General features: G+C 45.9%; 1 protein-coding gene across 1 annotated transcript in view; it reads left to right on the top strand.

The window, feature by feature from the left end:
- The window catches only part of LOC110529508 (transcription regulator protein BACH2), a 112,040-nt gene that overhangs the window by 69,313 nt on the left and 16,033 nt on the right, over nt 1-26,694 (top strand). The window contains exons 2-3 of the mRNA XM_021611751.2: nt 4,097-4,351; nt 17,985-19,562. Coding sequence (XP_021467426.1) covers nt 4,109-4,351; nt 17,985-19,562 — 1,821 coding nt within the window. The 5' untranslated portion in view covers nt 4,097-4,108. The remainder of the gene's footprint in view (nt 1-4,096; nt 4,352-17,984; nt 19,563-26,694) is intronic.

Raw genomic sequence — 26,694 nt, 5'->3', positions numbered from 1 at the left:
CATCCTATACTCTGTGAAAATGGCTGTAGAGAGAAAGGTGTGTATGTCTGAGGAGGAGTGCTTTGTCATGGCATCCAGGGTGTACATGTGGGAAGGGGGTTTGGTCCCTGGCAGATGATGCCCTGTTTCTGAGTTATGTGACCTTTCTGCTGTCATGAGTGTGGCGCGTTTTGGCTTTGTTTTGTTCTGCACTGAGAGAGAGGGAGAGGGAGAGAGGGGGAGAGGGAGAGGGAGAGGGAGAGGGAGAGAGGGGGAGAGGGAGAGAGAGAGAGAGAGAGAGAGAGAGAGAGAGAGAGAGAGAGAGAGAGAGAGAGAGAGAGAAACCAGGTTCTGTTGGTAAGGAGCCCCTTATTTCTCCCCTCTGCTCCCCCTTCTCTTCACGTCAATCCCCTCTCTGCACATGCCTCAGAGAGAGGAGAGGACACGTCACAGAGCCCATCATGATGCTATTACTCCCCCTCTCCTCCAGGGCCCCCAAAGCCGAAACGCACCATAATGCCATGTTGTAGGTGACTGAAACCATCCACTGTTTTGTCTGCGTGTGTGCATGAGAAACCCCACTGACCCCATTAACCCCACTGAGCCTGTGAGAGGGGAGGTGACTGGGTTTTACTGGCTAGGCTATAACCTTTCAGCTGGTGGTCTACTATACATAGTGACTAAGCAGCAGTGAGTGAAGGAGTCAGTCAGTTGAATGGACTGAGGAAAGGCTTTTACAGTCAAGGTGCAGACGGTCCACATGCAGACCACGAGTCCATTCATACAGTGCATGCAGGTGACAGCTAACTGCAATCATAAAGGCCTCTGCAGTTAATGTATTGCCAGTGGCTGGTGGATGGTGACAGTATGGGTCTTTGATGGTAGTAGTTCCTTTGTTTACTGTACAGTATAGACACATTGTATTAGCACAAACACATTGTGTGTGTGTCAAATCAAATCAAATCAAATCAAATTTTATTTGTCACATGTGTGTGTGTGTGTGTGTGTGTGTGTGTGTGTGTGTGTGTGTGTGTGTGCGTACTTTGTGTATGTACGCTTGTATGCATGTCTTTGTTTATATACTGTATAATATTACAACCATGATGTGTAAAGAGCTGAGAACTGACTCCTCTCCAGCCACATTAGTGTCAATCAGTGTTGGTGCTTCAGGAGAATAGAGCTGTGGCTAGGCCGAGAGTCAGCTCTGTTGATGGGTTTGTCGGAAATGTATCACCACACTACTGCGCTTTTGATCTGTACAGGAGTGTTAGTCACAAAGCAGGTTAGCTGCATCAGTTAGTGAAAAGAGCTGCGGTAGAAACAAAATGAACTTTGAAAAAAAAAAAAAAAAAAGAGCTTTGCATCCCTCAGCAATTCTAATCAGAACGCGACCATAACCAGCTATTTTGTGGTGCGTGTGTGTGTGTTTGTGTGTATCGTCCCTGTATTTTCCCTTCCCCGCTGCAAAACAGACTTCTGAAATGGAAGCAAGGCGAACGCACATTCCAGGGTTAGAAATAGCATGTTTGGATTGTTATGAACCTTGCAACCACATCTGGAGACATTATTCTTGGAAGACAGGTCATTATCCTGCCAAGCCAACTGAGAAATGTATGGTGGAAATAAAAAAACTCAACAATAATTGGGACCGACCACTCAGACAACCACTGTAAATGTCTGGACAGTGGTTACAAACCGCCCCCCGCATGGCCTCACCAGCCCTATCATACCACAGCAAAACATATGAGGGCCTGCAATGATGGCTGGTATAGTAACAGCAGTGAGATCAAATTAGGTTTGTTTTTAAACCTGGAGAGGTAAGGGCCAGAACTCTCTCCCTCATGTAGTTGATGACTACATAGTTTGCACTGTAGTTATTGAGGTGCGTTTTCCGGCCAGTTCACTTCCATTTACAAGACAGGAGTTTCCATTTTCAACAGAGACATTTCCGTTTGCAGGAGGAGGGGGGGGGGGGGGGGGGGGAGCCTCCATTCTCACCAGTAGTGTCGTCGTCCACTGAGGTGAGGCGGTGTGTTAGAGCTATTTTACTGATGTTATATTCAGCTTTCTGAGTGAGAGCCAGGACTGCTCCAAATGTGACACAGTGTCTGACAGTCAAGGAAAGCATGGCCTGGCCGGTCACTCCTTTTAATGTGACTGATCACTTCATGTACACAAAGTTATCTGTGTTCTACGTGTAGAACCAGGAATGAAGTAGGAACCAGGAATGAAGTAGGGGTTGACAAGTAAGCAAACCCAGGCATAAAAGAGAGTGAGTTATAGAGTGCCTCCGTATGATTTATCTGCAGAAGGATAACTGAAACATAGTTGAATTCCTATCTATCGCCAGTGGTTGAGCAGAGGGGAAAATTGGCCTGACACTGACTTCGTGGAAATGTGCTGCCGGTTCCCAGAACAGAGCTTCTTATGTGTGTTTTGAAGGAACTATGGAGTCATGCAGCTCTGATTTACTAAGAACAGCAAGCCCTGCGGATGTGAAAACTCATTATGTGATGGAAACAAGTCCGGCAGGCTCTATCTGTGTTTATTACTTGGTTTCTATAGCAATATGATCATTAACAATATTCTTCAGTGGTTTCACCTTTAAAGGGATACTTCAGGATTTTGGCAATGAACCCTTATCTACTTCCCCAAAGTCAGATCAACTCGTGGAAACTTTTTATGTCTCTGCCTGCAGTTCGAAAGAAGTTGCTAACTAGCATTAGCGTGATTTCTGACTTTATTGTAACACACATGCTAGTAGATAACATAGAATTTCAGTCATTGCGCTAACACTAGTTAGCATTAGCTCGCAAAACTACCTCTAACTTCCGTCCTACAGGATGCAGACACATAGAAATGGTATCCATGAGTTCATCTGACTCAGGGGAAGTAGATAAAGGGCTTCATTGCCAAAATCCCGAAGTATACCTTTAAGAGTCACTTACTCAATAAAGGCAGAACATTGGTACAAACATGTGTTGTTGCCGTAGTGTTGTAAAGCAGTGTTTCCCACCCCTGGTCCTCCAGTGCCCCCAACAGTACAAGGGTTTATTGTAGCCCTTGACAAACACACATCATGCAACTCATTGAGGGGTTGATGATTAGTTAACACGTTGAATCAGGTGTGCTTGTCTAGGGTTACAATAAAAATGTGTTTTGTTGGGGGTACTGGAGGACCAGGGTTGGGAAACACTGTTGTGAAGGATCCTTTTTTGCAGAGAGAACCAGTCCTTTTAATTCTCCCTGCACTGTGTGTATGTGGAGCACTGATAAGATTAAATGCTTTTAAATATACATTATGCTTTTCTTCCTTTAGTACAGCCTAAATGACTGTGGGTGGAAGCGCTTGACTGCAAGGACCAAAGCCAAATATCAGGTTTCTGAGGGATTAAAGCAACATACACAACTGACACTGTTTTCCTTTACACAGTTTGTACCAGTGCTGGCGAGGAGGCTCGAGACGAGTTTGTATGACTGGTGTTCATTCTTCTCCTGTTTGAGAGTCTTATTATTCTGTGCTGAGTGACACTCATATAGTCCCTCCCGACCTTCTTAGATTAGGAGCCTGAGGACTTTCTTCTCTGTCTGTCTCTGTGAAAGGATGACACCTTTTAGACAGGGAGTGTGTGTTCTGTTGTGCTACTGTATCAGTGTTCCTTGTGCATAGGGTATGCAAACTGTTTTTTGTTTGCGTTATGATGTGTGTGTGTGTGGGGGGGGGGGGGGGGGGGGGCTGTGTGGGCTGTGTACAGGAACATGAGTCTATGTGGGAGGATGTGTGTTATTGCTTGTGTGTTTGCATGCAAGGGTGTGTATGCGTGGGAATGTGTTAGGTACTTGCGGTTTGTGAGTGTGTATATTTCCTGGTTATAAGGGGTGTTTGAGAGAGTAAAGCTGAGCTGAGCTGAGGCGGTCTGATCTGGTCATGGTGTATGTATTCAATCATGGGGCTGACTGTGTTTGGGGCTGGTGAAGTAGGCTGGGCCGTGGGAGATGAGGAGAGGCCCGCTGATGTCATCCCTGCGGTATGCACTAGCTCACCAACAGGGCCCGCTACATTAATCTGAAAGCTGACCCCCACCCCCCTTCCACCCCGTTGTGCTTCTATTTCCAGGGCGTGAGCGGAATGTCCGTGGATGAGAAGCCTGAAGCCCCCATGTACGTGTATGAGTCGACGGTTCATTGTACCAATATCCTCCTGTGCCTGAACGACCAGCGGAAGCAGGATATCCTGTGCGATGTGACTGTCCTGGTGGAGGGAAAGGAGTTCCGTGGCCACCGGGCCGTGCTGGCCGCCTGCTCAGAGTACTTCTTGCAGGCTCTGGTGGTACAGGTCGAGAATGACTTGGTCCTCAGCCTACCTGAGGAGGTATGTATCTGCTGTATAACAACGGTGCTTAACTCCTATAACACCTGCTGTATAACACATAGTATTAAGAACAACATCTTAGTTTCCACACCTGGTCAAACACACAGTCAGACATTCACTCCAATCTGGTTCCTTTGACTGTTTCATCGTCAGCCTGTTTTTATCACTATTCACCTCATAACTTCTCAGTCCAATATCAACTCTCTCTTTGCCATGAATGGTGTTTAGATGAATGGTGTCAGGGAGGATATGAGACACCCTAACAGTGTTTTAATTTCATCTGTGAGGTCTTATAACTGACGAGGAGAGAGGGAGATGTGCTACTGTAGCGACGGTGCTAGTGAGACCATGTAGAACCATGATTACCAATTATCACCTCTCCCTCCACTCTCAGCTCTCATCAGCTCCTCAGCTCTCTGTAGCAGGTAGCACTTAACTCTGTGACTGACGCAATCTCCCTCACACAGCCAACACTTTTCTTCCCCTTCCCAGCACTCCTGTCATTCCAGCCTCACCCTTTCAGAACCCCCCCAACCCTCACCACCCATAGATGTGTCATAGTGATAACAATTCTCCACTGACATATTGATGTCACACACTCACACATCACATACACACACTTGTCCCGCAAAACTGGGGCACAAACCACATGTGAAGGAGCTGTGTGGTCCAGAGCTGTGTGGGGTTGGAGCTAGCATGCATTAATAATGTAATGCCTGTCCAAAGACTTTGATAGCTAGAAAAGAAGTCACTATCACTCCATCTCTGTGGAAATCTCCCCTGAAAGATCCATTTGTTCCTGTCTTATGTAAAATTAGCATTGTGTGTTGAGTGAGTTACTATGGGTTATTCCTGGGAATGGCTCTGTGACTATTCTCGGTTAAACCAGAACTAAAGTCTTGTGTAATTGGTCAGATGCTCGATTAAGTTCTGGGTCCATATGTGTATAAAGAAGAGATAGAACACAGATCGGAACCAGAATAAAGAGCTCCATCCTCCCTCTTTGCAAGTTATAGGAAAGTCTATGGGCCAAATGTTCCCTCCCCTTTCGAAATTCTAAAGACGCTTAAACCTGCGAAATTGTGATTTGTACAATTTACCGGAACTAATGCTGCTCGGTATCTTACCCATCCTGTTGTATCCTGACAGATCTACGGCACCATTTATGTTTACGTAGTCTGTCCATGAGAGATTACTCTGTGACACACCAAAGCAGGATCCCTTTCATTCACTCTTTCTGCATTATGCATAATGCATAAGAGGTTGTGTGTTTCAGGTGTGGAAAGTGTCATGTTTCAGAAAGAGCCCATTTCTTTAAAATAACTGTCCTGTGTTTCCAGATTTCTATGAAATTTGACCTATAATTCATTATAGTATGAGTTAAATAGTTTTCCTTCCAACTTTTTTTATTACGTATCTTAAAAAGCAGCTTTTCTGTGTTGGAATGGTGTGGGCATTCCCCAACTAGAGAATGGTGTGGGCATTCCCCAACTAGAGAATGGTGTGGGCATTCCCCAACTAGAGAATGGTGTGGGCATTCCCCAACTAGAGAATGGTGTGGACATTCCCCAACTAGAGAATGGTGTGGGCATTCCCCAACTAGAGAATGGTGTGGACATTCCCCAACTAGAGAATGGTGTGGGCATTCCCCAACTAGAGAATGGTATGGACATTCCCCAACTAGAGAATGGTGTGGACATTCCCCAACTAGAGAATGGTGTGGACATTCCCCAACTAGAGAATGGTGTGGGCATTCCCCAACTAGAGAATGGTGTGGACATTCCCCAACTAGAGAATGGTGTGGGCATTCCCCAACTAGAGAATGGTGTGGACATTCCCCAACTAGAGAATGGTGTGGACATTCCCCAACTAGAGAATGGTGTGGACATTCCCCAACTAGAGAATGGTGTGGGCATTCCCCAACTAGAGAATGGTGTGGACATTCCCCAACTAGAGAATGGTGTGGGCATTCCCCGACTAGAGAATGGTGTGGACAAACAACATTATTTGGGTATGAGTTAACAGAATATGAACTTTTAACATTCTTGTCCCTAAATAAACATTATATTGAGTAAGTAGGGAAATATATTAGATTTACTGTATAAACTGGGTTGTGAAGTGGTTATTAAATAGCTCCGTCTAAGAGACAGGTTGATGATGATGATGATGAGTCGGTCCTTTGGTGGGATGATATCTGTGTCCCAAATGGCACCCTATTTCCTTTGTAGTGCACTACATTTGACCAGGACCCATAGGGCTCTAGTCAAAAGCAAGGGTTGGAACCAACATTTTTTCACCAACATCGTTTCGTTCTGAACAGAAGCGCTATTTTTGTTGTTGTTCCGTTCCACTGTTCTGGCCAGCAAAATACAGTTCTGAACCAGTTGAAACCCAAAAAATATCGCTCCTTTCTGTTCCTTTTTTAACCTGTGATATCAGCGTTTTTATACATTTAACTAATTAAATTACTTTACCAATCATTGTGGATAGATCCTACGAGCTAGTTGTTTACATGCATGATGGAAAGACAAGTGTAGCTTATGGTGCAAGATGTGACTGAAATTTTGCTGGTGGGGAGAGAGCGAGAGAGGGTTGAGGAAGAGGCTTGAAGTGCTGTGCATCTTGTTATGACATGCATTATCTGAATTAGTTCCACAGAATTATACCTAGGAGGAGTGGCTTCTATGGAGGAACTTTGAATGTCCTTTCAGCTAGCTATCTATGAAAAGTTTATGTGCAGAACGGCAACAGAATTAGAAACACGTCATACCTTTTTGTAGTTAATAAATCCAATGTGAAACGTGATAACTAAGCCTATAGTATCCTTAACTAGCATAGAAAAAAATGTATCCATTCTTCTCTAGCTAATTACAAATCTCTCCCTAGCTTCTGAATCATGATTGTAATATCAGTACACTAGCCTATGGTAATATCAGTACACTAGCCTATGGGTATGTCAGGACAGTAGCCTATGGTAATATCAGGACGGTAGCCTATGGGAATATCAGTAAGGTCAGTACAGTAGCCTATGGTTATGTCAGGACAGTAGCCTATGGGAATGTCAGTACAGTTGCCTATGGGAATGTCAAGATGGTAGCCTATGGTAATGTCAGGACAGTAGACTATGGTAATGTCAGGACAGTAGCCTATCGGAATGTCAGGACGGTAGCCTATGGTAATGTCAGAACGGTAGCCTATGGTAATGTCAAGATGGTAGCCTATGGTAATGTCAGTACAGTAGCCTATGGTAGTGTCAGTACAGTTGCCTATGGGAATGTCAGGACAGTAGCCTATGGTAGTGTCAGTACAGTTGCCTATGGTAATGTCAGGACAGTAGCCTATGGTAATGTCAGGACAGTAGCCTATCGGAATGTCAGGACGGTAGCCTATGGTGATGTCAGAACGGTAGCCTATGGTAATGTCAAGATGGTAGCCTATGGTAATGTCAGTACAGTAGCCTATGGTAATGTCAGTACAGTAGCCTATGGTAATGTCAGAACGGTAGCCTATGGTAATGTCAAGATGGTAGCCTATGGTAATGTCAGTACAGTAGCCTATGGGAATGTCAGGATGGTAGCCTATGGTAATGTCAGAACGGTAGCCTATGGTAATGTCAAGATGGTAGCCTATGGTAATGTCAGGACAGTAGCCTATGGTAATGTCAGGACAGTAGCCTATGGTAATGTCAGGACAGTAGCCTATGGTAATGTCAGGACAGTAGCCTATGGTAATGTCAGTACAGTAGCATATGCTTCAGAGGGAAAGGTAGCCTAAACACGCACACACACTGGCAAAGATTTTCAGCTTGCAGGCAGACACTGGAATGCATTTCTGAGTGACAGAGTGAGGGCTTTGCGTAGGCGTTTTGTCACGTTTTTTTTTGTGGAACTAGAAAAAGAATGCAAAATACTATGAATGACTTTTATTCCCGGTTCCATGAAAAATGTTGTTAGGCTCTGTTACCTGAACCGGGCCCAACCCCTGGTCAAAGTAGTGCACTATATAGGTAATAGGGTGCCATTTGGGACACCACCACTATTTCTCTGTCCTGTCTAAACATAATGGAGGGAAGGTAATTTCATTGATATCATCTCTCAAGATTTAATGTCCTCTGTCACCGGTGTCTTTATTGTACAGTAAGGTGACTCACAGGTGCTGACACATTTTTGTCCGATTTTTCTTTATTTGTACTATTTTATACATTGTAGATTGTAAAGACATCAAAATGAAATAACACAAATGGAATCATGTAGTATCAAAAAAAGTGTGAAACAAATCAAAATATATTTTATATTTGAGATTCTTCAAAGTAGCCACCCTTTGCCTTAATAACAGCTTTGCACACTCTTGGCATTCTTTCAACCAGCTTAATGAGGAATGCTTTTCCAATCGCCAATCGAGTTCCCACATATGCTGAGCACTTGTTGGCTGCTTTTCCTTCACTCTGTGGTCCAACTCATCCCAAACATCTCAATTGGGTTGAGGTCGGGTGATTGTGGAGGCCAGGACATCTGATGCAGCACTCCATCACTCTCCTTCTTGGTCAAATAACCCTTACACAGCCTGGAGGTGTGTTGGGTCATTGTCCCGTTGAAAAACAAATGATAGTCCCACTAAGCGCAAACCAGATGAGATGGCGTATCGCTGCAGAATGCTTTGGTAGCCATTCTGGTTAAGTGTGCCTTGAATTCTAAATAAATCACAGACAGTGTCACCAGCAAAGCACCCCCACACCATCACACCTCCTCATCCGTGCTTCATGGTGAGAACCACACATGCAGAGATCATCCTTTCACCTACTCTGTGTCTCACAAAGACACAGTGGTTGGAACCAAAAATCTCAGATTTCCACCTTTCTGATGTCCATTGCTCGTGTTTCTTGGCCCAAGCAAGTCTCTTCTTCTCATTGGTGTCTTTTAGTAGTTGTTTCTTTGCAGCAATTTGACCATGAAGGCCTGATTCACACAGTCTCCTCCGAACAGTTGATGTTGAGATGTGTCTGTTACTTGAAGTCTGTGAAGCATTTATTTGGGCTGAAATCTGAGGCTGGTAACTCTAATGAACTTATCCTCTGCAGCAGAGGTAACTCCGGGTCTTCCTTTCCTGTGGTGGTCCTCATGAGAGCCAGTTTCATCATAGGGCTTGATGGTTTTTGCGACTGCACTTGAAGAAACTTTAAAAGTTCTTGAAATGTTCCGGATTGACTGACCTTCATGTCTTAAAGTAATGATGGACTGTGGTTTCTCTTTGCTTATTTGAGCTGTACTTGCCATAATATCGACTTGGTATATACCAAATAGGGCTATCTTCTGTATACCACCCCTACCTTGTCACATCACAACTGATTGGCTCAAATGCATTACATCAAATGCATTAACAAGCAAGAAATATCCACAAATGAACTTTTAACAAGGCAAACCTGTTAATTGAAATGCATTCCAGCTGACTATCTCATGAAGCTGGTTGAGAGAATGCCACGCGTGTGCAATGCTGTCATCAAGGCTACTTTGAAGAATCAAAAATTTAAAATATGTTTATATTTGTTTATCACTTTTTTGGTTACTACATGATTCCATGTGTTATTTCATAGTTTTGATGTCTTCACTATTATTCTACAATGTATAACATAGTAAAAATAAAGAAAATACCTTGAATGAGTAGGTGTGTCCAAACCTCTGAAACTTTTGGTACTGCTCGATGATTACCAAGGAAAGACAGGGAGAGAGGGGGAAAAAAAGACACTGCAGATGAAATGTGAAACGAAGACAATCACAGAGGCTATGATGCTATCCTCTATTCCCTGGGTTAGGGTTAGGTTTAGAATGGGAATAGAAGGGTTTGGGTAAGGGTTAAGTTTAGGTTTAGAATAAGGGTTTGGGTAAGGGTTAAGTTTAGGTTTAGGATAAGGGTTTGGGTAAGGGTTAAGTTTAGGTTTAGGATAAGGGTTTGGGTTGGAGCTATGGTAGAGCATCTACAGATGGACTATCCAAATAAAGTGTTACCCAATTAAGTACCTTACTGTGATTGTTTTAAAATAAAATGGTAAAAAAAATCAAAAATAGCTTCTTTGTAAAGAGCAATTTCTCCAGTAAGAATTTTGCTAGGACTGGTCTTGGTGGTGGAGTGGAAATCTGAAAACAAGCTGTTATTGGCAGAGTGGTTTTAAACTATGAAAATGATATTTTTGACTGCCATGGGCCTTAAACCAAGAAGAGGGAGGAAACAAACACTTAATCCCAGATCCAGACCATAGGAGGGAGGAGGAAGTGAGAGAGGAGGAAGGAGGCCCCTTGCTTGACCGGTAGCCATATTTGACCTCTGGTTTACTCAGGATGCGTCGGGAATGGCAACCTATCCACTATATAGTCAACTGCTTTTGACCAGGGCTCTAGGGAATAGGGTGCCATTAAGGATGCACAGAGAGAGAGTGGCTGCCTCATGAGTGGATGCTGGTAAAACAGGGAAATGTAATGCGCCTTGAGAGGTTTAGTATTGGTGAGTGACATCCCCCCCCCCCCCGACCTCCATCTCATCAGACACTTGATCAGGTGAGACATGCAGAAGCCAGGCTAACTAATCTGAAGGACTCAGGGCAAGGTGGAAGCAGAACAGCAACAGCAGGGCTTGACACAAACAGAGAGCCCAACCAGGAGACTATCACACATTTACAGCTCATTAGACAGATGGCGGGAGGCAGGCGCATATCTTCAACTGTCTTCCCCCCACCGAAGTTGGGGGCAGGGTGCGAGAAGCAGGGAGAAGAGAGGAGAGAGAGAAAGAAGATAGAAGAGCAAGTGAGCTAGCGATACCACCTAGTGTGACTGCTGTCGATAATGCACGGGGTCTTCTCTCCGTCAACACAAGGGCACAGTGCTCAGCGCTAATCTGACAGTAAGGATACAGGCTCTTTGTCTGCCGTTTGAGCAGGCTACTCTGAGAACCAGCGCATGTACATGTATCTCTCTCTGAGTCAACCAGCCAGCCAGCCAGGGAGACCCAGTGAGAGCCTACAGAATGTTGTCTGTGTGTTTATAGTAGCTGGATTTAACCCTCGAGACCCAAACAATTAACCACTGGCTGCCCTGTATTTTCAATGTCTCATCTCAGGTGCAGGGTGTATCAACAAGTGGATGGCAGTAATGTTCTGCCAGTTTGTATAGAAACACAGCAGGATACCATACAGCATCCTCAAGAATAAAGACAGGGACAGCGTGTAAAGTCAGAGCTGAGCATCCTCGTAGTAAAGTGGCAGGGTCATGTCCTCCCCAGTGTCTCGTCATGTACTCCACACCGTCAGGGGAGGTTTACTCCACACCGTCAGGGGAGGTTTACTCCACACCGTCAGGGGAGGTTTACTCCACACCGTTAGAGGAGGTTTACTCCACACCGTCAGGGGAGGTTTACTCCACACCGTTAGAGGAGGTTTACTCCACACCGTCAGGGGAGGTTTACTCCACACCGTTAGAGGAGGTTTACTCCACACCGTCAGGGGAGGTTTACTCCACACCGTTAGGGGAGGTTTACTCCACACCGTCAGGGGAGGTTTACTCCACACCGCCAGGGGAGGTTTACTCCACACCGCCAGGGGAGGTTTACTCCACACCGTTAGGGGAGGTTTACTCCACACCGTTAGGGGAGGTTTACTCCACACCGTCAGGGGAGGTTTACTCCACACCGCCAGGGGAGGTTTACTCCACACCGTTAGGGGAGGTTTACTCCACACCGCCAGGGGAGGTTTACTCCACACCGTCAGGGGAGGTTTACTCCACACCGTCAGGGGAGGTTTACTCCACACCGTTAGGGGAGGTTTACTCCACACCGCCAGGGGAGGTTTACTCCACACCGTTAGGGGAGGTTTACTCCACACCGTCAGGGGAGGTTTCCTCCACACCGTCAGGGGAGGTTTACTCCACACCGCCAGGGGAGGTTTACTCCACACCGTCAGGGGAGGTTTACTCCACACCGTCAGGGGAGGTTTACTCCACACCGTTAGGGGAGGTTTACTCCACACCGTTAGGGGAGGTTTACTCCACACCGCCAGGGGAGGTTTGCTCCACACCGTTAGGGGAGGTTTACTCCACACCGTCAGGGGAGGTTTACTCCACACCGTTAGGGGAGGTTTACTCCACACCGCCAGGGGAGGTTTACACCACACCGTTAGGGGAGGTTTACTCCACACCGTTAGGGGAGGTTTACTCCACACCGTCAGGGGAGGTTTACTCCACACCGTCAGGGGAGGTTTACTCCACACCGTCAGGGGAGGTTTACTCCACACCGTTAGGGGAGGTTTACTCCACACCGCCAGGGGAGGTTTGCTCCACACCGTTAGGGGAGGTTTACTCCACACCGTCAGGGGAGGTTTACTCCACACCGTTAGGGGAGGTTTACTCCACACCGCCAGGGGAGGTTTACACCACACCGTTAGGGGAGGTTTACTCCACACCGTTAGGGGAGGTTTACTCCACACCGTCAGGGGAGGTTTACTCCACACCGTCAGGGGAGGTTTACTCCACACCGTCAGGGGAGGTTTACTCCACACCGTCAGGGGAGGTTTACTCCACACCGTCAGGGGAGGTTTACTCCACACCGTTAGGGGAGGTTTACTCCACACCGTCAGGGGAGGTTTACTCCACACCGTCAGGGGAGGTTTACTCCACACCGTTAGGGGAGGTTTACTCCACACCGTCAGGGGAGGTTTACTCCACACCGTCAGGGGAGGTTTACTCCACACCGTCAGGGGAGGTTTACTCCACACCGTCAGGGGAGGTTTGCTCCACACCGTCAGGGGAGGTTTACTCCACACCGTCAGGGGAGGTTTACTCCACACTGTCAGGGGAGGTTTACTCCACACCGTCAGGGGAGGTTTGCTCCACACCGTCAGGGGAGGTTTATTCGCAGAAAACGTCTCATGTGTCCCAGTGTTTACTGGTGTCTTACTGTGGAAAAAACATTTTCACTCGTTTATTTATTGTCATAATTGCGTTTAATGGCTTTAAGTTGAACGCTTGGCTGTACTGCAGTGAGTCATTGTCCCTGTGCTTCCTCTTCCACCTCTCTTTTCTCTCCTACGAGGATAAATGACGATGGCAGCCAACCCTCCATACAGTGCCTCCATCCATTAGCGCTGTGCTGTGACTCATCAACATCGAGGCTCCTCGTCATGTGCCTTTCAATACAGAGGTTAATGTCAGGTTACTCAGCAGATCTGATATTAAAATGTCTAGCTTGTAGTCTCTCCAGAGGAGATGGACTATCTCTCTTCTGGCTTGGCAGCGTGCCGCCCGGGGAAGCACTCCATTGTCATGCTATGCAATGTCCTCATTAGGATACGTGACATTCAGGAATTCGCTGAAGTACATTTGCATGAATTAGCCGTCTCTACTACAGAGTGGAGCGGACAGAGGGAGGCCTCAGAGAGAGAGCTCAGTGAGGGAGAGAGAGACTGGAGGAAGACAGAGGGGGATGTCAGAGAGAGAGAGAGAGAGAGATAGCAATAGAGGGAGAAAGAAGGGGGGTAATAGTATTCCACACTGTCTGTTTATGGAAGGATATTGGGCAGACTTCCTTAAAACAGGATTCTGTGATGCACTCTTGCTATAATGTCCTGCTCTGTAATGGTACCGCCTCGTCACCGGTCCATAGAAACATAGCAGGCCTGACACACCCGGTCCACAAGCCCATATTAGCATAAAATGCCCCAGTTCTATTACCTTGATTAAATTGTCCCTTTGTGTTAACTCCTACAATAAGTGTTGCTAATGTTCTGAAACGCTTCATACAGTATGTCAACAACTATCCAGTAATGACCAGGAAATGTGCTTTATATCCACCACCTTCGCCTTTTGTTCTCCCTTTCAAGTGTGGCTTTTTAGGTTGCAAGTGCAACCATCTTTCCCTCTTGCCCTTTTTTTCCTCACACCTTCTCTCTCTCTATCTCTGTCTTTCTCTGTCTTTCTCTCTCTCTCGCTCTCTCTCTTTCTTTTGCTGTCTTTCTCCGGATCCCTCACGTTTGCCTTCATTATGCGACTGTGCTGGTTGTAACAGTGGTGTAATCACATATGGTCGAGGGCATTGGTGGAAAACCTACCCAATCGTCATACTTGAGTAAAAGTAAAGATACTTTCATAGAAAATGACTCAATTAAAAGGGAAAGTCACCCAGTAAAATACTACTTTTGTAAAAGTTTTAAATATACTTAAGTATCAAAAGTAAAAATCTATTCAAATTCCTTATGTTAAGAATTTTTTAAACATTTTTTTTAAATGTTTTTTTTTTACGGATAGCCAGAGGCACACTCCAACACTCAGACATAATTTACTAACTAAGCATTTGTGTTTAGTGAGTGCACCAGATCAGAGGCACTAGGGATGGCCAGGTATGTTCTCTTGATACGTGTGTGAATTGGACAATTTTCCTGTTCTGCTAAGCATTAAAAATGTAACGAGTACTTTTGGGTGTCAGGAAAAATGTATGGAGTAAAAAGTACATTATTTTCTTCAGGAATGTAGTGAAGTAATAGTAAAAGTTGTCAAAATATAAATAGTAAATTACAGATTTACAAGCTGGAAATAGATCCAGGGAACGCTCAGCACTTTTCCCCCAGCAGCCCAGCAGCAGCTCTGGGAAGTCTGTTTATCAGCAGCCCTGGATGGTGCTGGCCCAGCTGACCAGCCTCATTTAAGCCCAGACCACTTTCCTCTTTACCTGGTTGTGTATGGGTAAAAGAAAGGGAGGGGTGGATAGTGGATAAACGAGACCAGTGGGTGGCACTTAGTAGTAACCTGGCCCTGCCTCACTTTTGGTTTGGGGCTCTGTGTGTGTGTGTGTGTGTGTGTGTGTGTGTGTGTGTGTGTGTATGTGTGTGTGTGTGTGTGTGTGTGTGTGTGTGTGTGTGTGTGTGTGTGTGTGTGTGTGTGTGTGTGTGTGTGTGTGTGTGTGTGTGTGTGTGTGAGCATACGTGTGTGTGTGAGTGAGTGTGTGCATACGTGTGAGTGAGTATGTGTGTGTGCATACGTGAGTGAGTGAGTGAGTGAGTGAGTGAGTGAGTGAGTGAGTGAGTGTGCGCACACTGATGTGGCCGAGTGGTTCTGCAGCGTTATAGTAGAGGTGCTGTGTTCATCAGTAGCGGAGAGTCCAGTCTAGGGAGTAGCCTAACATTAATACATTTGTTGTGTTATCAGGCAACCATAGAATTACAAAAATACTATCCTTATAGGATTGTGCATGTAAACCCCATTTAGAATAATCCCTCCAACAAAATCGACACAACACACATCCCAGTGATTTCGCTCCTGCTATGAATAATTCATATTACCTAACATTTTCCCCTCTAGGCCTATATTTGCTTTTCCTCGTAAACACTGTCCGGTTGTTTTTCCAAACGGAAAAATCCACAAAGCAAATTTTTGTGGTTTGTGAGTTAGATTTCTGAGGAGGGAAAATCCTGTTTTACTAGCAGGGTGCCTGGCACCGAGCATGGGAGTGCAGAGCTGCCGACAGCCTCTACTGCTACGGTTCACACAGAGAGAGAGAGAGAGAGTACCATTACATCTAGAACAGTGGTCACCAATCTTTTCTGAGTCAAGATCACTTTCTAAGTCATATTAAGGCCCTAAAAAGCGTAAGCCTATGCAACATTAACCTATTAAAACAGATCTGTAGCAATGAGGTTTGTAGTAGTCTATATACCCAATGCATTATCACGGCATATTGGCTATTATATTTATAATTATATTTAAAAATGAAGGTATATAATCACACTTGTAATAGATCATTTGTTGTATTAGTTTTGAGACACAGCTGAGTGAGCATAATAATTAGCTTTTTATTTTATTTTACTGGACTGATGGCCTGCATCAGTCTGGGGGGGGGGGGGGGGGGTAGCAGCGGTGAGGTTGCCTCTCATCCCTCCGCTCTTCCTCCCTACGTTGAGAAAAGGGAACACAGTCCTCCAGCGGATGGCGAAACTCAAGTCGCACTAGATTATTTCTGCCTCATGCACCAATTCAGGTTGTTAATCCAATGTCCAGATAAAGTGAAATATTCCTCGATATAAAAAAGAGACAAGCTGCTAATAATAACAACGCCAGCTTCTCCAAACACTTTGCTATGGTCATTCATTACAGCTGCAGTGCTGGTTGTAGCATTTTATGGCTTCTAAAAGTGTTGAACAACGTGTTGACGGCGCTGAATAACAACTTCAACATGAACTTACTCATAAAAACAGCAGCGCTTTGCTCTATTTGTTGAGTCTCTCTCTAGTCAAAAATGTTGAAATCTTACAGCATCAATTTTGCTGTGTGCTTAAGGCTTATTTTGATGGCTTCAGGGCACAGTGCAGACACGGTGATCTGAGCTGTCTGATTGGCCAGCCGTAGGCCTGTAGGTGCACCTGACTTGCTCTCTGGGCCTGCTTGGTCAGCAGAGTAATAACTTCAGACATGAAATGGTTCAAAATTGGAACACTTTGCCTTCCCTGCACTAGGGCTGCTGAATCAAGTGCACCTACCGCCAACATCACGAAACAAATAAAAAAATAGGAACGCTTCATCGTTGTTTTTTTTACCTAAATGTTTGGTGATCGACTAGGAATGCCTCGCGATTGATGGGTTGATGACCACTGATCTAATGACCTAATGACCTAGAGTAATTCATCTTGTGTTGTTACTCCCACAAATGGGTAGCGAAACAACCAGTAAACACTGGGCTCTTTCTCCCTGCTCATTAAAAACACACTTTGAGAGCCCGTTAAGTCTTGTACCGGGAACTTTACATCGCTCAGGCAAAGAAAAGGTGCCGGTGGCACACACACAACAATTGCTATCCACCATTCAAAGTGGATAGCCTCGTAATTGCATTGTGAGCTTTGTGTGTGGTTTGTGATGGTATTCATTGAGCAAGCATCTCTCTCTCTCTCTCGCTCTCTCTCTCTCTCTCTCTCTCTCTCTCTCACTTTCTCTTTCTCTCTCCTTCTCTCTCTCTCTCTCTCTCTCTCTCTCTCTCTCTCTCTTCAGTAACAACAGTAGTAGAAGGCAGGTTTCCATAATTATCCTCCATTAAGTCTAAATTGAAGGATTCCCTCTCTCTTATCCTAGGTTACGCCACATGGCTGCAATAATGATAAGCCGCAGTCTTTCAAACTATTTGGCTTCACAGGCACTTAAAGAGGGGCTGCAGGGGACTGACAGAAAGTGAGGCAGCAGCAGTAGCAGCAGGAGGAGCTGCAAACCATATGGTCCTATGGTCTATATGCAGTCTGTGATGACAACAAAGGCTTCCTGTACATCAACACAACACAACACAGGGGTGGGTGGGAGCCGCCGGGGAGGGTGATAGGTCACCGCAGGGCAGACAGACTGTGGTAGCCCAGTGAAATGTCACCATGTCAAAAGGGTTTGTGTAATGAAAACGGGCTGGACACCCAAGCTGCCGCCTGCCAACCAGCCCAGCACCACTGGGTTTTATTTGCTGGCTTTTTACAATGTTAGGTGCTGACCCGATAAAAGATTAACTTAGTACTTTACAGTGTTTGTTTGTGGTCATTAGAGCTGTCGGGTTGTCTCACCACACTCCAAGGGCTCAGAACAATGGCAGTGCTGATGGTAATGCTGCCAATTTCCCTGTTTTTTCGCAGGTCACTGCCAGGGGATTCGCCCCATTGTTGCAGTTTGCCTACACTGCTAAGCTGTTACTCAGCAGAGAAAACATCCAGGAGGTCATCCGCTGTGGCAAATTCCTGCGCGTGCACAACCTGGAGGACTCGTGCTTTCGCTTCCTGGAGGCCCAGCTCCGCAGTGAGGAGGATGGCCTGCTGCTGTGCCACAAGGTGGCGCCGGCCGAGGGCAACCACAAGACCGAGGACGAGAACATGCAGTCTGAGACGACAACAAAGGCAGCCTCCCCCCAGGCACGCCGGCGCTCTGAAGCCCTTTCCTCCTTGCGGCGTGCCCCGGACAAGGACCGGCTACCCGTGGCGGTGCCCAGTGACTTCAGCAACGTACGACTGGACTTCGACAGACACGGAGCATCCGACCTCCCCCGCTGCCCCAAATACAGGAAATACCAGTGGGCCTGCAACAAGCACAATAACGACACCTCCTCACACACCAGTACCTCAGGTTTACCAAGCACATTATTATTAAAGGAGACCAGCGGTGGCATCAGCGGCGAGGCGGTCCGGGGCCAGAGCATGTCGCCGGTGGCAGACATCAAAGTGGAGCCGCGGGCAGAGGAAGAGGCCATCTCGCTGTGCCTGTCAGGGGACGAGCAGGGCGGCCTGGACAAGGAGACAGGCATGGAGATGGACAGTGTCCCAGTATTGTCCGCCTCCTCCGCCAAGAGGAGCCAGTCCCCCACCTGCCTCCGCGCCTTCTTCAAAAAAGGAGCAGACCTGCCGGGTCTGCCCAACGTGTCGCAGCAGCTATTTGCCAACAGACTCACCAGCGTCTGCCCCCAAGACAAAGGAACCACTCTGGAAGATCACAAAACAAAAGACTTCAGGCCTCTCAATGCTGGGGAGCTGGGCCTGTCTGTTACATCCCTGAAGGAGGTAGACGGCTTCCCTCTGAGGCTCTCGTCGCTGAAGTCCACCTCCTGCGATGGCGTCTGTAAACAGGAAGTGGAGCTGGACCGCCGCAGTGTCATCTTTTCCTCCTCAGGGGCCTGTGACCGTCTGGGCTCCCCGACGCATTCCTACCCCGGCGGGAGCTCTTTGGAGATGGAGCACTCGGAGCACACGTCAATGGGCCTGTGGGCTGGTGCCAGCCAGTCCCTTCCCAGCTCCCAGACCTACTCCCCGAGCAGTGCCCCCTCCCTCGCCTCCGCCACCACCGAGCCCCCGCCGGTCCTTTGTCGCCCGCTGCCAAACACCAGCTGCCCAGTGCCAATCAAGGTTTGCTCGCGCTCGCCGCCCTCTGAGACCCGCACACGGACCTCCAGCTCCTGCTCCTCCTACTCCTACGCGGAGGATGGGAGCGGCGGCTCACCCTGCAGCCTGCCCCAGTTTGAGTTCTCCTCCTCGCCGTGCTCCAACGTGGCGCTCCGCCTCGCCGCCGACCAGCAGGAACAGGGCGTGATGGGGGGGGACACCCTCTTCAACCAGGTTCGCCCCAAGATCAAGTGCGAGCAATCGTACGGCACCAACTCCAGTGACGAGTCGGGATCCTTCTCCGAGGGTGACAGCGAGTCGTGCCGAGTCGATCAAGGGCGAGAGGTGAGTGACTTTGACACTATCACACTCTTCTCTCATGACGTACACAATGCCTCGTACTCTCAGTCTCAGCTTGGTGACTAATCATCATCATCTCACACTGACCTACATAGAGATCTTATTAAATGACAACCATACAGTGCATATACATTTTTCTGATTCACTATTTTACACAATATAATATAACAGCACTGGTAAACCATGGTTGACCAACTCCCTGACCAAAATTGCTGACCTTTATCCCCATCATAAAAAGGTTCATCTCCATTCTAGTATTCTAATTCCTAATTCTTTGGGGACCTAGCTCTCCAGGTCTGCATTAATAGTCATTAGATTAGATCATCATGTAATTGAAGCGGGAGTATTTTCACTAAAATATTCACAGCACACCATAAACAGAACAGGGGCAAAGATGTGCTTTGATATTATTCATATGTTTTACACACTCCCGAGGAGGTGGTGGTTGTGTCGAGGGCTGTGATTGGTTGATCCTGTGGACGGGGAAGCGCTAGTGTAGTAGGGTTATATGACTGAGATGTAGATGGTCCATGGCGGAGGGGTCAGGACTCTGTCTATGGTCTGAAGGCTTTCTCCTGGGGCTTTATCTCTGTCTCCCTAGCTGTCAGGGCAGCGCAGGCCAACTAGTTCATATTATCCATCCACAAACTTGACATCTCTAATTCATTCCACACAGTCTGCGTATGCTAATTCTCAAGACACCTAGCTGTGCCATGACATTTATACTGCATTACCAATTAGATTTACAGGTAACTGCCAAAATAATGGAAACACTTGAGTAAATGAGGTGTACAAAGTATATTGAAAGCAGGTGCTTCCACACAGGTGTGGTTCCTGAGTAATTAAGCAATTAACATCCCATCATGCTTAGGGTCATGTATAAAAATGATGGGCAGGCCATTATTTTGTCTACCATGGCCCATCATATGATAACAATGCCCCCATCCATAGGGCATGAGTGGCCACCGAATGGTTTGATGAGCATGTAAACCATATGACATGGGCATCTCAGTCACTAGATCTCAACCCAATTGAACACTTATGGGAGATTCTGGACAGGCGCATGAGACAGCGTTTCCACCACCTAGGAATGGGCGGTATCCACATTTTCATACCATCATAATGTTTCTGTACCTTACCGGAGTGCACGGTATTCCCGGAGTGCACACAAGGGGCGCTATTTCAACAACAAAGAAACAATTAGGCAACAGGGATCTTGATCCAGGAGGGGATTGAATGTCTCTGCTGTAACCAAGAAGCTTGATATCTTGATATCTATCCACTTAGATTTTTTTTTTACGGTATTGAAAATTATGCTGTCATTATTAAGAATTTTTTACATTTTAACATTTTAACATTTATTTTTTATTTATCCTTTGTTTAACTAGGCAAGTCAGTTAAGAACAAATTCTTATTTGCAATGATGGCAACTCCGGCCAACCCCGGACGACGCTGGGCCAATTGTGTGCCACCCTATGGGACTCCCAATCACGGACGGTTGTGATACAGGCTGGAAATACATAAGGTATAAAGCCTGGTGTCATTTTATCACCCAAAATGGTGTTGCATCCCTCCAATGGAGTTCCAGACACTTATATAATCTATGCCAAGGATCATTGAAGCTGTTCTGGCGGCTCTTGGTGGCCCAACGCCCTATTAAGACACTTTATGTTGGTGTTTCCTTTATTTTGGCACTTACCTGTACACCTAGGTGAAGGTAGCCTTTGTTGTGTATACACAAATATGGCTTATAGTGTTTGTGACATTTCTAGTGTATCAACAATTAGATATACACCTACACTAGTTGAAAGTGAAGGTAGGCTATGTTATGTTATACACAGACAGAGCATAATAGTATAAGTTTGAGCAAAAGTCTATGTTTGTGATAGTGATAGGACAATAGCAGTGTAATAAAAGAGAACGTAGCTGTTTAAGTCCTTTGGTGGAGGAAGGTCTGCTCTGTGTTGTGTCATAATAGGACTGCAGCCTGGAGCACTGACCGTGCTGCTGACAAGGAAGGATGGCCAATCCCCTAATCATCCCCTAATCCACCTGGCCAGACGACTGACATCCTCTAGACTGACTGCAGAACAGACTGACTGTTGTTGTTTACTTTGAGATCAATGAGGATAGATAGAATATAGACTAGTGAAGTGTATAATTATATTCAGGATGAAAACTGTTTTGTTCCATCAAAAAGAAAATGTAATATCCACTACCGGTCAAAAGTTTTAGAACACCTACTCATACCTTGACACAACACAACTGATTGGCTCAAACACATTAAGAAGGAAATACATTCCACTAATTCACTTTTAAGAAGGCACACCTATTAATTGAAATGCATTCCAGGTGACTACCTCATGAAGCTGGTTGAGAGAATGCCAAGAGTGTGCAAAGCTGTCATCAAGGCAAAGGATGGCTATTTGAAGAGTCTCAAAATATTAAATATATTTTGATTTGTTTAACACTTTTTTGGTTACTACATGATTCCATATGTGTTATTTCATAGTGTTGCTGTCTTCACTATTATTCTACAATGTAGAAAATAGTACAAATAAAGAAAAACCCTTGAATAATTAGGTGTTCTAAAATGTTTGACCAGTAGTGTATATACATTTTTTATTCATACAGAATACCACTGATGCCTCTTCAATTTCAGCATGAAATTATTGCATCTGTAGCATTTCGTTTTGTTGTAGGCAGACTTATTTTATCTTTACCTGAAGGAATAAGACTGTCCGCTTCTGAGTCTGACACTGCGTGAGAGAGAGAGAGAGAGAGAGAGAGAGAGAGAAAATTGTGTGTTGCCATGGTGATCAGATTCACAGAGCCTAGTCCCCGTTTCACTGGGGTTGGAGCAATTTGGCAGGATTGAGCCTCCGACTGTGGAGGAATCCAGTCTTCTTCTGTGGACAAACAGAGAGCGGCAAGATAAACGGCCCTAGCAGTCATGTGTAATTATTACCTTAGAGGCATGGCACCCACACCCAGTGATTTATGAGCCGTTTGAAGGACTGCTTAATGCCCTGGCTGTAAATTATAGACAATATATTTACAGCAATACAGCTGTCGAGGAAGGACAAAGCAGCCCCAAAAATTACTCTTCAGACATGTCCAGTTCCCTTTGTCATCTTGTGTGAGTCAATGTATGGATATACACTGCACTCCATTGTTGATTAGTGGCTCACAATATCCACTGTCAGATCTCTATTGACCCACATGGACTTATATCTGCAAGCATTCCCCTTTACTGTCGCCTGCTGCTGATAATATCTATTATGAATGAGACTAGCTGACTGTGCTGGGTCACAGATGCTGCTGTGTGTGTGAGAATCTCTTTCTCTCAGTACTGTTTGGTTTATGACATGGCCTTATGGGTGGAGGTATAGAAGAGCACTTACATAATGAGCCTCAGTGTAGAGCCAAATGCCACCCTGCTCTGCTCCAGCCTTATCTGGTAACAAAAGTGCTACCTCATGCTTCCTGGGGCGCTGTTTTCCTCTTTCCCCCCAGTGAGTTGGCTGTACAAACAAACAGCTAGCTTCCAGGGAGACAGAAGGCTCTGGCTCTCCCTCTGTGTGTTGAAAGAGCAAATGGCAGCCAGGCCGGGTCCCACTCAGGGAGAGATAGCCGAGCAAGCGCCCGGCGCTACTGCTGTTAAAAATAGCTGCAGCCCCAGCACTGGAAACAATGAATTCTGACAAGGAAGGAAGTTGTTAAACTGGAGGCTAATCTGACCGAGAGAGGCGATAGTCATTCAAGGTAGTCTGAGTCACTCAAGGTCTCCTGGCCGCTCCCACCCCGCTACTGAGGTTATGGGGTGACAAATAGCAGACACCACACTACTCTGGGGTAACTTTTTAATGGCTACAATTTTACACGTTAACTGTGTTCAACTTTCCGTTAACTGTGTTCAGTTTCCCATCTGGCACATATGACACATATTGAGTCAGTCAATAGGGTCAGGAGAGGATATGCCCATATGTAAACTGAACCAGGGCCTGTAATCATAGAGTCTCAAAGTAGGAGAGCTGATCATGGATCAGTTTTGCCTTTTCAGACCATAATAAATAAGATTGTGTGGACAGGGGGAGCTGATAATAGAGCAGCACCCTTTTTAAATACGGCTCAGTACTCCACCGCCAGTCAATGTTTTAGGCAGCAGGTAGCCTAGCGGTTACAGCGTTGGGACAGTAACTGAAAGGTCACTGGTTCGAATACCCAAGGTGAGAAAATCTGTCGATGTGCACTTACCTCTCATTTGCTCCAGAGGTGCCGTACTAACTGCACCTATCCGGTGTATGTGAACAATAAAACAGCCCATTTTTTTGCCCTACACACCCAACAAAGGATAATTTAAGAGCTGAGACATCGCAAAACACAGAGGATCTCGGTGGAAGATCTCTGAGCTGTTTCCACAAAACATCAGTCTCTCTCTCTCTCCCTTGTGTAGGCGTTGAGCTCAATGACACATCGTCTAGTCACAGTACACTGCAAACATTGATCTGAGAGCGAGGTGGGAGTGATAGGGAAGTCGTGTTGATATATTGGCAGCACAATGTTTCCTAACTCACCACCAAACATTAACCCCGTGACTCACACAGGAAGTACTGTACACAGACCTAAATATCACTCCTGTTTTTTCGACAGTCAAAAAGTACCTTTCTCCACTCTTGAAATGATGCATCTGTGGTCAAAATATTATTTGGCACACAGTGTAAACCACAATATACTGATTTGGTGCAGCCTTTTGCCTTATGCCAACTGTATTTGAAAAAGTCATTAGTATGTTATGGATGGCTCGTTGTGAGAGGAAGAGGTGACACTTTTTATTTGTCTATTGAAGTGACTTTTATTTGTCTATTGAAGTGACTTTTATTTGTCCATTGAATCAAATCACATTTATTTATATAGCCCTTCTTACATCAACTGATATCTCAAAGTGCTGTACAGAAACCCAGCCTAAAACCCCAAACAACAAGCAAAGCATGTGTAGAAGCACGGTGGCTAGAAAAAACTCCCTAGAAAGGCCAAAACCTAGTAAGAAACCTAGAGAGGAATCAGGCTATGAGGGGTGGCCATTCCTCTTCTGGCTGTGCCGGGTGTTCAAATGTTCATGGTCAAATAATAATAATAAAGTAGTTGTCGAGGGTGCAGAAAGTCAGCACCTCAGGAGTAAATGTCAGTTGGCTTTCCATAGCCAATCATTAAGAGTATCTCTACCGCTCCTGCTGTCTCTAGAGAGTTGAAAACAGCCGGTCTGGGGCAGGTAGCACATCCGGTGAACAGGTCAGGGTTCCATAGCCGCAGGCAGAACAGTTGAAACTGGAGCAGCAGCATGGCCAGGTGAACAGGGGACAGCAAGGAGTCATCATGCCAGGTAGTCCTGAGGCATGGTCCTAGGGCTCAGGTCCTCCGAGAGAGAGAAAGAGAGAATTAGAGAGAGCATACTTAAATTCACACAGGACACCGGATAAGACAGGAGAAGTACTCCAGATATAACAGACTGACCCTAGCCCCCCGACACATAAACTACTGCAGCATAAATACTGGAAGCTGAGGCAGGAGGGGTCAGGAGACACTGTGGCCCCATCCGATGATACCCCCGGACAGGGCCAAACAGACAGAATATAACCCCACCCACTTTGCCGAAGCACAGCCCCCACACCACTAGAGGGATATCTTCAAACATCAACTTACCATCCTGAGACAAAGCCGAGTATAGCCAACAAAGATCTCTGCCACGGCACAACCCAAGGGGGGGCGCCAACCCAGACAGGAAGATCACGTCAGTGACTCAAACCAGTCAAGTGATGCACACCTCCTAGGGACGGCATGGAAGAGCACCAGTAAGCCAGAGGCTCCCAGTGGAGAGAGGGGAACCAGCCAGGCAGAGACAGCAAGGGCGGTTCGTTGCTCCAGATCCTTTCCGTTCACCTTCACACTCCTTGGCCAGACTACACTCAATCATATGACCTACTGAAGAGATGAGTCTTCAGTAAAGACTTAAAGGTTGAGACCGAGTCTGTGTCTCTCACATGGGTAGGCAGACCATTCCATAAAAATGGAGCTCTATAGGAGAAAGCCCTGCCTCCAGCTGTTTGCTGAGAAATTCTAGGGACAATTAGGAGGCCTGCGTCTTGTGACCATAGCGTATGTGTAGGTATGTACGGCAAGACCAAATCAGAGAGATAGGTAGGAGCAAGCCCATGTAATGCTTTGTAGGTTAGCAGTAAAACCTTGAAATCAGCCCTTGCCTTAACAGGAAGCTAGTGTAGGGAAGCTAGCACTGGAGTAATATGATCAACTTTTTTGGTTCTAGTCAGGATTTTAGCAGCCGTATTTAGCACTAACTGAAGTTTAATTAGTGCTTTATGCGGGTAGCCGGAAAGTAGGGCATTGCAGTAATCTAACCTAGAAGTAACAAAAGCATGGATTAATTTTTCTGCATAATTTTTGGACAGAAAGTTTCTGATTTTTGCAATGTTACGTAGATGGAAAAAAGCTGTCCTTGAAACAGTCTTGATATGTTTGTCAAAAGAGAGATCAAGGTCTAGAGTAACGCCGACGACTGTACAACCATCAAGATTAATTGTCAGATTCAACAGAAGATCTCTTTGTTTCTTGGGACCTAGAACAAGCCTCTCTGTTTTGTCCAAGTTTAAAAGTAGAACGTTTGCAGCCATCCACTTCCTTATGTCTGAAACACAGGCTTCTAGCGAGGGCAATTTTGTGGATTCACCATGTTTCATTGAAATGTACAGCTCTGTGTCATCCGCATAGCAGTGAAAGTTAACATTATGTTTTCGAATGACATCCCCAAGAGGTAAAATATATAGTGAAAACAATAGTGGTCCTAAAACAGAACCTTAGTTGATATGTCAGAAGACAAACCATTCACAGAGACAAACTGATATCTTTCCAACAGATAAGATCTAAACCAGGCCAGAACTTGTCCGTGTAGACCAATTTGGGTTTCCAATCTCGAGGACAGATGCAGAGCCTCGGTCTGACGCCATTAAAAGGTCATTTATTCACAAGTGCAGTCTCAGTGCTATGATGGGGTCTAAAACCAGACTGAAGCATTTCGTATACATTGTTTGTGTCACACCCT

The sequence above is a fragment of the Oncorhynchus mykiss genome, chromosome 8 (genome assembly GCF_013265735.2).
Source record: "Oncorhynchus mykiss isolate Arlee chromosome 8, USDA_OmykA_1.1, whole genome shotgun sequence".
Taxonomy (NCBI): Eukaryota; Metazoa; Chordata; class Actinopteri; order Salmoniformes; family Salmonidae; genus Oncorhynchus; species Oncorhynchus mykiss.
Note: the sequence above shows the minus strand (reverse complement) of the source record. Positions and strands in the feature narration are given on the sequence as shown.